The sequence below is a fragment of the Numida meleagris genome, chromosome 2 (genome assembly GCF_002078875.1).
Source record: "Numida meleagris isolate 19003 breed g44 Domestic line chromosome 2, NumMel1.0, whole genome shotgun sequence".
Lineage (NCBI taxonomy): Eukaryota > Metazoa > Chordata > Aves > Galliformes > Numididae > Numida > Numida meleagris.
The window spans coordinates 73,158,459-73,170,403 of NC_034410.1; the positions used below are offsets into that span (position 1 = coordinate 73,158,459).

Sequence of the window (11,945 nt, forward strand, 5' to 3'; positions counted from 1 at the left end):
GACAAAAGTTAAAACCTACTACTGTGTTTCAACAAGAGTTGGTAGTACAGAATATTATGCAGTGTAGTTTTATCAATAGAGGAAGGCGCTTTACAATCAAGCCCTTACCTTTGTAAATCTGTGCTGCTGCTAGCAGCCTTTGGTTCCCATTGCTATACTGGTTAGGCTGCTGCTAGTTCCCAGCACATAGCCCAGGCAAGAACAAGCATGACTAGAGCATTTTCTACTCTTTGGCACACATTTTGTGAAAACAATTCCAGATTGCCTTGACATCAGTGCAGAACTAGGCTGCATCATGTCACAGCAGATGATTAGATCCTGCTCTAGATACTGAAGAACTTTTGTTGCCCTTGTAGGTCTCTGTCTAGCTCAAGTTCAGAGGTACTTCATGCCTTTGCTACAACTGTGAGTACCAACGGGACCTGTAACTTCCTTCTCTTCCCATAAAACTTCAGACCTGTAAGTCTTTCACGTTCACCCCTGTTCCTATGTGAAGAATGGCTTTGGTGCTGAACTAGTAATTCTGTGGATCTTTTAGTGCCTATTAATTTAAATCTTCCAAGCATACCGGGCTTCAGTAGGCATCACAGTCAACTAATCACATCAAGAGACCAGAGAGTCCACAATAATTGTGTAATAAGACTTTACTTATTTACCATTGCAATAAGAGGGGCAGAAGGCTTTCTATAAATAGACTTGCTGTAGTAGCAGCATTGGCAAGTGAGAAATAACTAAGAGAAACTATACTGGCACAAAAATAAGCTAGCAATTAAAATATATGGTCTGTTGAAGATCTTTTGTAAACAGCAGGAAAGGAAAGCAGCAAAGATCATAGTCACAATTACAAAACTGTGGAGGAGAGGAAAATGGACTGATAGGCTGAAGAGTTTGTTACAAGTGTTTACTTTTACATTCTCTGCTTGCCAAAACAGGTACATGACTATGATTTCCTCAGACTGGAGTTAAATTGTCAGCTTTGTTTTGTATTATTTTCATACTAAGAGACATTAAGCCTAATTGTTCCACATTTCATTTTAAAATGTCAGTCAAAACTTGGAGTCACATAAAAAACATTGAAAGAGCAGGTGCTATGGTAGAGAGGATATCAGGTGGTCCTGAAGTGGGTGATTTTTTTTATTTACATGTATAATGTGAAAGATCTAACAGATTTAAATTATTTATTTTAACCATAGCTAGAAATAGCAAATAAGTTTGGCAAAAATATTGAACACAAGAAAAACATCGTATTTTTCCCTCAACAGAAACACTTCTGTATTTCATGGGATGGAACTCTTGAGGGCTGTAAGAGCACTGTGAGGTAGAGGGTTGTGCAGGAGGAAACAAGTCATCAGAGATTAGAGGCAGGATAACCTACATAATAGATATGTAAAATGGGATAAGTAATATGTAAAATGTCAAGAGAGCCCGAGTTTGCTCACTCTCTTATAATTAAAACAAAATAGGTTGTATATTTGAACTCTCAGCAATACAGAAAAATATATATTTTTCCCTCTATCCAGCACATCCTATTCTTAAACAAAAATGGCTACAGGAAAAAAAAAAAAATCCAGACTCCCCTAGTTTCTTCCTGTGTGGTAGTAAGGATAAGCCTTAGAAATAAGTTTATTTTGAGCTTTCTTGGTACAGTAGAAAAGATAACAGCAAGAGGATCTTCTCTGAAGACCACTAGAGTAAAAAAACATGCTTATCCTTCAGCTCTTTGTGCCTAAACTTGTCTTAAGTAAGCACACTGCTCTTGAAGAACATTTTTCATTTTCTGTTTAGATGTTAGACAAAGGATGACACATCTGTTTGCTGAGAGGTGTGGTAATGGAGGATCAAAAAGAAAGAATTTGATTACGTAAGAGTAATGACTGAACACCATGTTTTCGTTGTGTAAATACTGAATAGCAGCAACAGTCCACCTACATTTCATGTCTAGAAGAAAAAGCCCATCTAACTCATTCCAATCACCATAGTTTCATCCAAAATTATGGACCATTAAACAAAATTACCTGCAGGTAGCAGGTACTCTTCTACTAGCAGTTCTTCACCACATAGTTGAAATTTTTTAAGAGCTGAGCACATAATGACTAAGAACTGAAGAAAAATGAGAAACCTGAAATGCGAAAGCTCCCCTTGTCCAAGGCCTCATTCCCCAGAAGCAAGAATTTAATTTCAAATACCTTGAAAGTTTAAAATGCTCAGACCAACAGTATTTGTAATCATTCCCAGATTTGCCACTGTTTTATGTCTGTCACAGTTTGTCCTGCTCAATATCTTAACAGCAAAAAACAGGCCTTGTAGCCTGCTTCCAAATCATGCCTAATGCTTATTGTGGGGAGAGAGGAAAAAAAGCACGCAGCTGAATCTGTGCCACTTTTGTAGGTTCTGTTGAATGTCTCCAGGAAAAGTTTATACATGTGTTATAAACTTCTTTACAGTAGAAAACACCGCTGAGGATGAAGAGATCAGTGTTCCAAGAACTTCCATAAAAGCCTGAGCTTTCAAGTTGGCATCTTCTCCTTATTCCCCAAGACTGAGTCTCAACTGCCATTGTCCTTTCTTCTGCCTACAGAGATTATTTATAATAATATGTATAATGTATATATTATATATATAAATTGAAAGCAAATTACAGAAGCAACTGAACAGGATGATGTAGTAAGAATTACTTGGTAACATTAATAACCAAATCTGCTGGCAGCTCCACCCATCATAACAACTTAGACTCCTGAATCTTCTAAGGACAGCAGCAACCATAGTATTTTGTCCTCTAACAACTTCCACTGTGTTTCAAATGGCTTTATGAAGAATCTGTTAATCCACCCATGCTGCAGGGTGGTAATGCTGCATATATTGTGCCATTATGGGAACTGAATCACTTCAAGTAATTCACTTCGAGTCACACTAGAAGTTTAATAAAATCAGGATGAAGGAAGATCTATTCCAATTCCTGATCCTTTCAAAGTTTAATTCTCCATATAAATTGAAACACTTATGCGCCAATCATTTACCAGTTGTTTTAGCATAGACAATTCTAAAATGGAATCCTACTACGATAGAGCTATAGTGTGTAACTGCGTAGAGTAACCTGCATTTAGAATGCGATACATGTAAACAGAAAGAAAGTAATAATGAAAACTGGGCAATAGCCTTCTTGTCCATGCTGTCTGGAAGTGTCACATTGTCTTTAGTAACAGTATCTGGTAATAATCACAATATTATTGTAACCAAAAGCCAGTATCTCCAGAAATACTTTGATCCCAATAGCTGGTGAGACAAACCTGGCTTGGACACTAGCATTCACAGCATTCTCACTAAGAAGGTCATAGTTACATCATCACAAATACCAAATTTACCTTTCCAGACTTCCATTTTCCATTCTTACAGGGGCAAAAAGTTCCTCAGCATCTTGCCACTCACAGCTGACAGAGAACCCCCACTGCAATTGATCTATATGACAAATTTAGATGCCAGCCTTGATAGCAGCCCTTCTTTCTGATAGACAACATATCACACATTCTCAGAGGAGGAATGCAGCAGCACAATAAGCCCAATCTGTCCCTCCTGCTGCACCACTGGAATGCTGGCCTATGGCATGAAGGATTTGCCAGCTGGTTACTCGCTACTTCCCTCAGTAGTGGTGTATGAACTGATAAACCAATTGCTTTTCTAATATTCACCTGCCTTTGGTCTATAGAGCAGGAGGAGTTTCAATATCTGTCAGTTTTTACAACTGCCTCCAGAAGTTCTCATGTTTTCTAGTAGTTAGATGCTACGTGTATTATTTATATTATTATTAGTGCATTTTAGCAATCTATTTCAGTTCACAGATTTACAACCTGTTCTTAGCAACTGCAATAAGTATCTATACATTCAGAAAGTACGAAACTGGTGTTTAATGCATAGAACTGCAATAAAACAGCATGAATTTATATAAAAAAAAATCAACTGCTATAAGTTTTAAGAATTAGTCAATGATTCCTACTTTGAGAACCATTGGCTTACACTGTACAGTATTTTGAATCATCTGTTTAGATTAACTAGTAGGAGAATTATTGAAAACAGTGAGATACTGTGTATCGTTGGAGAGCGTGATCTAAAGATAGATAGCCTTTTATTTAGAAAATGAATCTACATTTTGTAGCTGACCTGCAGGTTCTGTATTCAGATTTCTTATGTCCCCGTGCAGATCTATATGGAACATACAGTCAGATTAGCATTATTGTTTCTAAGGTCAATTTGGAAATAATCTAGTTTATATTTTCTCACCTAAACTGTTCTTACTACGTTCTAGATTGGAATATCAGAAAGTATGATAAAGCCATTTGTACAAAGAATGAAAATGATGCAAACAAAAGTACAGAATGGGTTACAGACCACAATGTATACACCATAATGCTGTCCATATGCTGAAGTTTTTGTAAGAGCAAGGATTATTTTTTTTTTAAGCAACTCAATTTTTTTTTAATGGAAACATTAAAAATGAAACCAGGAAGCTGGGTTCTTCCCACTAAGCTGTGATAATCCTGTGTAATATATAGAAATTTGGTCCGTACTTGCATCCAGCTCAGGAATCTGTTAATTAGTTCCTGTTGTGGTTTTCCTAATAATGTATCAGATGAAGTTTAAGGACAGGAACTGATTTTTCAGGCATAGTGCCAATCTCCCTACTGGTTTAGAGGTTTATTTAGCAACTGCAGCCTATTTCCAAAGTGAAGGATTTGGACAGAGTTTAGCTTTAGAAATATAACACAGAATATTTGTCAGCAATTGTCCACAAGCTTATGATTTTCTGCTAAGAAGTGTGTAATTTAAATAACTTCACCTATCTATGAAAGGTTACACTGTGGTGGTCAGTGAGTATAATTTTAATCTTTTGCCTCATCTTTGATGTTTAATAAAGCAGATTGAAGATAGAACACTTGTACTAAAATTCAAAAGCAAATTTTAGTTTTATGTCCTCTCAGCTCATTTCTGACAAGCAGTAACAAAAGTCAGAAAACAGAAGTCTCATAATATAAATTGTAACACTACAAAACAAAAAACATTCAATAGATTGCACAGATGCGAGAAAATAAAAATTACTAAGTTCAGTAATAGCTTTACAGCTGCAGTGTGTGCACCTTTCTTGTCTACATTTATTTGTTCATATTTGAAAAATGGAATTTAGATATTCCAAATAGACTTCATCCTCTTCATTCGAAGGGCAGGAAAGGAAGGAAAGCTTGACAAGGTTCACTCCTAGTCAACTGCAAGTACAGTCAAGATACATACAGAAAAGCCAGTTTCCCATATTTCTCAAGATGAAGAAGAATTTATTAGCAAAAAAGGCTAAGGTGCACTTCTCTAGATTCAGAAAAACATGCAGCCTTCCTTTACCAGAGATATTATGGAAGGTAAGACTTGCAGGGAAAATTGAAGTTATACTAGATGAAGTGATACCACTAGTAAGGACATTATGAACAAAATTAGAGAAGTGCAAGCCCTTCAAATACGAAAAAACTTCAACTTATGGTGATATTTGGAATAATTTCTAATGGTTAACAATTATAACATTCAATTTGCTACGCCTGAGAACTTGTCTGCTTCTCTTATAGTATCAGTTGTTCAAATAAAGATGTTGCTTCTTCCACAAGCTTCACCATGTCCTGAGACCACAACAGTTAAAATGATACTAATCAAGTATTACAGATGTGTTTTTCCTTACTGGAATTTGTCACTGTTGGAGAAGCCATGATGAGTTCAGTTTCCTTTCTAGAAAAGATCTTCGGTTTTTTCATGGTCTCCAAGTGCCATGAATCAAGGAATATATCTGAGAGAGAAAGAACCACTCTCCCATTTTGAGAGGCCCAAGTACTCAAAGAAATCTTGGGAAACTTTGCAGGCAGGGTTTGGTTTAAGCAATGCCTCCTGTCTTGCTGAAAATTCGTTCTTATAATATTGTGATGAAATTAATACTTTTCTGTTTTAGTTCAGCCCCAGTTTGCTGAGGGCTTTTCCTTTAAATAAGATCCTCTACAATCTTCTCTGCTATGTTGTTTGAAATGATGAGCTAAAATTACCAGGCCTGGCAGGGTCTTAAAGGCTACAGAGTGTCAAGCTCTCTGTTGTAAACCTCCACTCCTTGCTCTGTACCAAAAATCTGATACAGTCAGGCTTTTCACTAGCTACTCATTACTTCCAGTATTTGTTCGCTTCCTCTGTAATTACTTTGGTCAATAATTAATATCTGAATTTTTCAATTAATATTATAAATGAAGAGAGATATAACTACTTCTCTGCATATCTGATTTCATAATTGTCAGCATTTTTAATTCCCTATAATTAATTTACTTTCTCCATTATCAGTTTATGAACTTCACACTTACTTCATTAATATTTTTTTACATTTTTTTTTCCATAGCTCCTCTGCATCAGTTTCATTGTTCAATCAGTTTTAGATAATATTAAGTCCAATATTATCATTTCCTAGAGGACTTACTGTAACCACAGCCAGCTACTAACTTTTTCATTCCTGCCATTAACCTAATTTAATTACATTCTCATCCTTGGAACACTTCAGTTCTTCACAAATGTAGGCTTTTAAGATTCTTCCAGTATTCATCAACATTTTCTATTGAAGCAATTGTATCACACCCAAAACTTTGGTTCTATCAGTTTCTCTCCAGATGTGGAAACATGGTAGTCCTCACCCCACTTCAACTAAAAAAAGACTTCTACATTTCTGAATAGTGCTCATTTTTCCCCTCCTCAATGACCACTTCCTCATAAAAGCACTAGAGTAAAGTTTTTGTTTGTTTTAAATGAGCTTCTGTCAATCTGCCCAGGATTTTGTTTTTTTTTTTTAATAAATGCAAAACAAAAATACAATCCTTAATTATAACAACACAACAAAAATGCAACTGAAACAGAGAAATCACGTCTTGAGTGGATTATCATGCTAAAAATATTGCTCATCTATTAGCCCATAGTAGTTTCAGATTCTAAACTTGCTAAACTAGAAGTACTTTAGGCATAGCCTGTGAACGTCCAAACTTTGGACTTGGCTGCGCTGATTTGACTGTAGGAGAATTGTCTTGGACCACATATAATATATATAGATAGATAATTTAAATAAGCAACCAAACTTTTTCTTCTTTTTTTTTTTTTTTTGTAATTTGTATTAAAATCTTTTTAAAAAGAGAATAAGAAAAAAAGAGAGCACCCAGTTCCTGCAGCAGAGCACACATACCTGGTTCTGGCAGGGCTGCAGAGCCAGGCAGGAGCCCTCCTCTCACTCTACAGCACAGCAGCACACAGCAGCACCAGGCCCTGCTCCCACTGTGTGTGTTTCTGCTGCAGGGACAGTCCCTGAGCACTGGCATCTCTGCTTCCAGTGCTCCTTCTGCAGAAACACGGAGCGATTTTGTTCAGAAACACAGTGAGGCTGCAAACCCCACTCAGGTTGGTGTCCTACTGCTGGTTCTCAAGATGTTGAGACTGCAAGAGCTGTGCCTGCCCAGGGACTTCTCTGGCAAGCCTGGCTCTTTGCTGCCTGTGAGCACTGGCTTCATCTTAATGGAGAAGCTGGAAACAGGATTGGGGTGGAAGAGCAGGGACGCCCGAGGGTGGCTCCAGGGCTGTAGCCCTGGCCACAGAGCAGCTCTGCTGCCAACAGGTGGAGGGAGGCCATCCTTCTGCAGCATGGCCATCCCTGGGCACCTCACTCTGCACTGGCTGCAAGAGTTGTCATCTTCCTGCTTGGGTGCCAAGCACCCTGACCATGGTGAGGTGGTGACTGTGTCAAAGTGGGCAGCAGGGAGTGGTCCCACTGTGACATGCAGGGCTGGGAGCAGAGCAAAGGCTGCCAGGCTCAGTCAGCATCAGTGTGACCTGGTGAGGTGTGGAGAAGGCAGAGGAAGGGGCTGCACGAAGCTGCTGAGGGGCCCTGAGCTGCAAACTCACCCTCATCCTGTTTCTCCCTCACAGTTGGCAGAAGAGTGTGCAGAGAAGAAAGCCCAACACTACTGAGGCAGGAGCTCTGCAAGTGCTCACTGTCAATGTGCACCATGTCCGCAAGGATGCAGGATGCCCCAGAATCAGGAGAGCTGGGTGAGAGCAAAGTATCCCCATATGCAGCCCCTGCCACCAGGCAGGGGGTGCTAGGGGTGTGTCTGTGTCCTCTGCTCCTTGGCCAGGGTTGGGCTGTGGCTGCCTGCTGGGACCACTGCACCTGCAATACCCGCTTCCCCTCTACAGCCTCCAGCAATGCCCCTCAGCCAGCAGGGCAGGCACAGAGCAGGACCCTGGGGACAGCCCTTGGGGACACCTGGCCCTGCCAGGTGCTCACTGCATTTGTTCTCTCCTCTTCAGCATGTATGCTGTGTGGACAGATAGATGCTGACCCAAGCATCTGTGGGCCCAAACACATGGACTTTGGGATCTGTGCCCATGCATTCTGCGCGGTGAGTTCCCCTGGGGCTCCTTCCACCTTCCTCCAAGCAATGGTTCCTTCCTTTCTGTCCTAATGAAATCTTATTCTTCGCTCTTGCACAGATGTTTTCCACCAGCCTCCTTCAAAAAGCAAGAATACTGAATAGAATCGTAGTGCTGCACCCTGAAGACATCAGACACACAATCCAGCAGGCAGAACAGAAGGTGAGGCTCTGACTGTAGCAAGGAGGTTTATGCCAGGAGACGTTTGGTGAGTTTAGCATGTTCCCAAAAAAGGAATGAGGCCTTTCCAAACAGCTCCAGGAGAAAATGCTGCTCTGGCAGAAGAGCCTTGTCCACCAGACAGCTCTGCAGTGTGACCCAGCTGTGCTCGCATCTTGTGCCCTGCCCGGAGGTGTGGGGCAGGCCCACAGCTAGCAGCTGATGGGACTGCTGTGTTCTTTCCAGTGCTGCTTCATTTGTGGCAAGAGGGGGGCTTCCATCACTTGCGCAGAAATAGGCTGTGAACGCAGCTTCCATCTCCCCTGCACCCTGGAGGGCGAATGTGTCAGCCAGCACTTTGGAAAGTACAGGTAAGGGCTACAGGGCTTGGCCTGTGAGCCTCCAACTCCCTGCTGTCAGCACAAGCTGAGGAAGTGAGAAACCTGCCACGATACCTCTCAGCAGCCTGCCATACTCAAGGCCTGGGGCTCCTTCCCATTCCTCTGCCCTCCTCACAGCTCTTCTCATCTTGCCCATCCCTTCCATCTTCCCCCAGTTCCTTCTGTCAAGAGCACAGCCCTCAGCAAGCAGTGGAAGCAGCTCCAGAGCAGGACACCAGTTGCATCATCTGCTTGGAGCCTGTGGAGGACAAGAAGTCCTATAGCACCATGGTGTGTCCAGCCTGCAAACATGCATGGTTCCATCGGGCCTGCATCCAGGTAGGAGGACTCCTCTCACCTTGCAGGCATGGCAGCACCAGGCCCTGCTCACACTCATGCTGCGTGTATTTGTGCTGCAGGGACAGGCAACGTGCACAGGCATTAACTGTTTCCAGTGCCCTCTCTGCAGAGACAAAAACAAATTTAAATCAGAAATGTTCATCATGGGGATCCGAATCCCAGTCAGGTTGGTGTCCTGCCTGCTCTCAAGACACGAGGCCACAAGAGCTGTGCTCACCCAGGGAATGCCGCAGCAGGCCTAGCCCTTTGCTGCCTGTGAGTGTTGGCCTCATCTTCACAAAGAAGCTGGAAATGAGGTCGGGGTGGAAGAGTAGGGATGCCTTAGGTCAGCCTTCAGCCAGGGGCAGTGGGGGCTCATTGTATTCCCTCCCTTCACTGGCAGAGAACCAACGTGGGAGGACAACAACGCCTACGCAGCACTGGGAGACAGGCACAGGCGCTGCGATGTCAGCAAGTGCCTCTATCCACGAGGCAGGGAGCAGGCAGAAGGAGAGGGGTGAGTTGACTCAGCAGCCCTCTGGGGCTCTGCCTGGGATCTCAGCCTCACCATGGGCTGGGGGAGCAAGGACTGAGCACCAGAAATGCGTTGGGCTCTCCCTGGCTTGGCTCACTTCATCCTCTCATCGACAACGTTTGTCTACCCAGACCCTGGCAGCTGCTCCTGTGCAGCTCCTGTGCAGCAGAAGGCACCCACCGACACTGCTCCTATTTGAGCAACACCACAGACACCTGGGAGTGCAACACCTGTGCCAGCGTGGGCAATGGTAAGAGACAGACAGCTACATGTCACTGGACTGGAGCCAGGCAAGGCTTGGCAGTGGGTCCTCAAGGTAGCCTTGCCAAAATCTCTCTCACCAAGGAGGGATGTGAGCCTGTCCCACACCAGACAGGGCTGAAGGTCTGTCCTTCTGACCTTTCTGCCTCCCCTTACAGCTTCCAGTGACACCTTGGACAGCACTGCCAGTCAGCAGGGACTGGGGCCATCCCATGGCTCTGTAGCACCTGAGAGCAGCATCTCCAGCCAGGCAGCACTGGGGCCAGCTCACAGTTCTGGGGTGCCTGAGGGCAGCAGCCAGTCCAGCCAGCCCAGGACAGACCAAAGAACAATCCACTTTCGTTTACATCAGGATGAAAATATCTATAACCAGCTCCACGGACACCATGAGAGCAGCTGTGCTGCAGCCCTATGGGGTGCTGCTGAGAGATGGACGCAGATATCTGCCAGCCAGGGGGCATCAGGATCCTCAAGAGATTCCCCAGCAGTTGGCAGCCACAGGTCCAGACAGGGAGCAGGGGCCCGGACCCGAAGCCGCTCCCCATTACAATCTCAGGCCCCAGATTCCCAAAGCTGACCCCAAAGATGCTGTGGGAGCAGCCATGCACTACTCACATGTGCTGGGAGCTGCACCCAGAACTACACCAGCTGAGGAGCCCCGGGGTCACTGAGGGATTCCCCAGCAGCTGAGAGAAGCAGACCAGGCAGCAAGGGTGGGCCTGGACAAGAAGCCACTCCCCTGTTGACCGCAGGGCTGTGGAGTCCCAAAGTTAGCCCCAGAGACACCATGGGAGCCAGTCCAGGAGGAAAGGGCCAACCCAGGTGCAAAGCCTTTCCTGGGTACATCGTCAGGCTGAAAATCCCCACAGCTGGTCCCAGAGACACCACAGGAACAGCCGTGTGCCAGCCCCACATGCTGGCTCCAGTCCACGGAGGCCATTGCAATAAAATCTGGAGTTTCCATATGCATTTATCAGGTTTTTCTCCTCTGTCTTTCCTGAGATGGGCAGCATTAGGGGCCGGAAGCACAGAGTTATCTTCTCTCCAGCACCTAACCCATACCTTCTTTCAGTCTAGGTGGAGCTGGGTTCCAACCCCAACTCCAGCAGGGTGCAAAGCCTCCAATCCCCACAGAACAAATCTGCACTGGCAGGAGCAGCCCATTTCTGGGTGTGTTTCTGGCCTTGGGGGTGTTATTGTGTTCGGGGCATGCGGGCAGCCCTGTGGGGCTGCTGCCAGCTGTGGGCTGAGCCAGGATCTGGGCTTCCCTCCTGCATTTGGGCAGTGCCGGCAGGTCTGAGGGGTGGTTCTGCTTTGAGGATGCTGCCAGGCTGGCAATGCCACAGCACGTCAAGCACAAACCACTAATTTCTGTCCCAAAGTCAGTTTTTGTGCCTCCTGTATGAGTAATATCATTAAAGCCACTGCTCATAAACATGACGGCCAGCCTTGGTCCAGCTGTCTAGAGAAATGTCCTATTGGTCTCTTCCAGGATCTAGTGTGTTTTATTAACACTCCCAGTGCAATATGACATCTTGCATGTATCATTCAAAAGTCTTCTCCAAAGTGGGAAGTCCAGGATCAGGGGCAGGCATCAGATTGGCTTTCAACTGAATGAAGTCAGTTTGGCATTCTGGGTTCCATTCCAAAAAAATCTTCTTCGCCTTTAACAGCTTTATATAATGGTTTCACAATCAGTCTGTCATTTGGTATCCATAATCTACACCATCCTGCCAGACCTGAGAAAACTCGTAGCTCCTGTTCTGGCTTCAGAACTGGCATTTGACATA

At 43.8% G+C, this 11,945-nt stretch overlaps 1 protein-coding gene and 1 long non-coding RNA gene across 6 annotated transcripts; one reads left to right on the top strand and one right to left on the bottom strand.

Moving 5' to 3' along the window:
- On the top strand, nucleotides 7,268–11,108 carry LOC110394125. Of its 5 annotated transcripts, none has more exons than XM_021387811.1 (7): nucleotides 7,268–8,450; nucleotides 8,542–8,643; nucleotides 8,887–9,011; nucleotides 9,197–9,546; nucleotides 9,763–9,876; nucleotides 10,026–10,144; nucleotides 10,314–11,108. In XM_021387811.1, the coding sequence occupies exons 1-6, from the start codon at nucleotides 8,046–8,048 to the stop codon at nucleotides 10,091–10,093; spliced, it is 1,164 nt and encodes a 387-aa protein (XP_021243486.1). In that variant the 5' UTR covers nucleotides 7,268–8,045; the 3' UTR covers nucleotides 10,094–10,144; nucleotides 10,314–11,108. The 5 variants fall into 5 exon arrangements, with proteins under 5 accessions (XP_021243486.1, XP_021243483.1, XP_021243487.1 ...); XM_021387808.1 differs by having other exon boundaries at nucleotides 7,268–8,097; nucleotides 8,359–8,450; nucleotides 8,542–9,011; XM_021387812.1 differs by having other exon boundaries at nucleotides 7,268–8,097; nucleotides 8,359–8,450; nucleotides 9,197–9,876.
- On the bottom strand, nucleotides 9,103–9,461 carry LOC110392995. Its single transcript, XR_002434718.1, has 2 exons — nucleotides 9,379–9,461; nucleotides 9,103–9,279 (listed from the first exon to the last, which is right to left on the bottom strand). It is a non-coding gene; the product is annotated as an uncharacterized LOC110392995 (long non-coding RNA).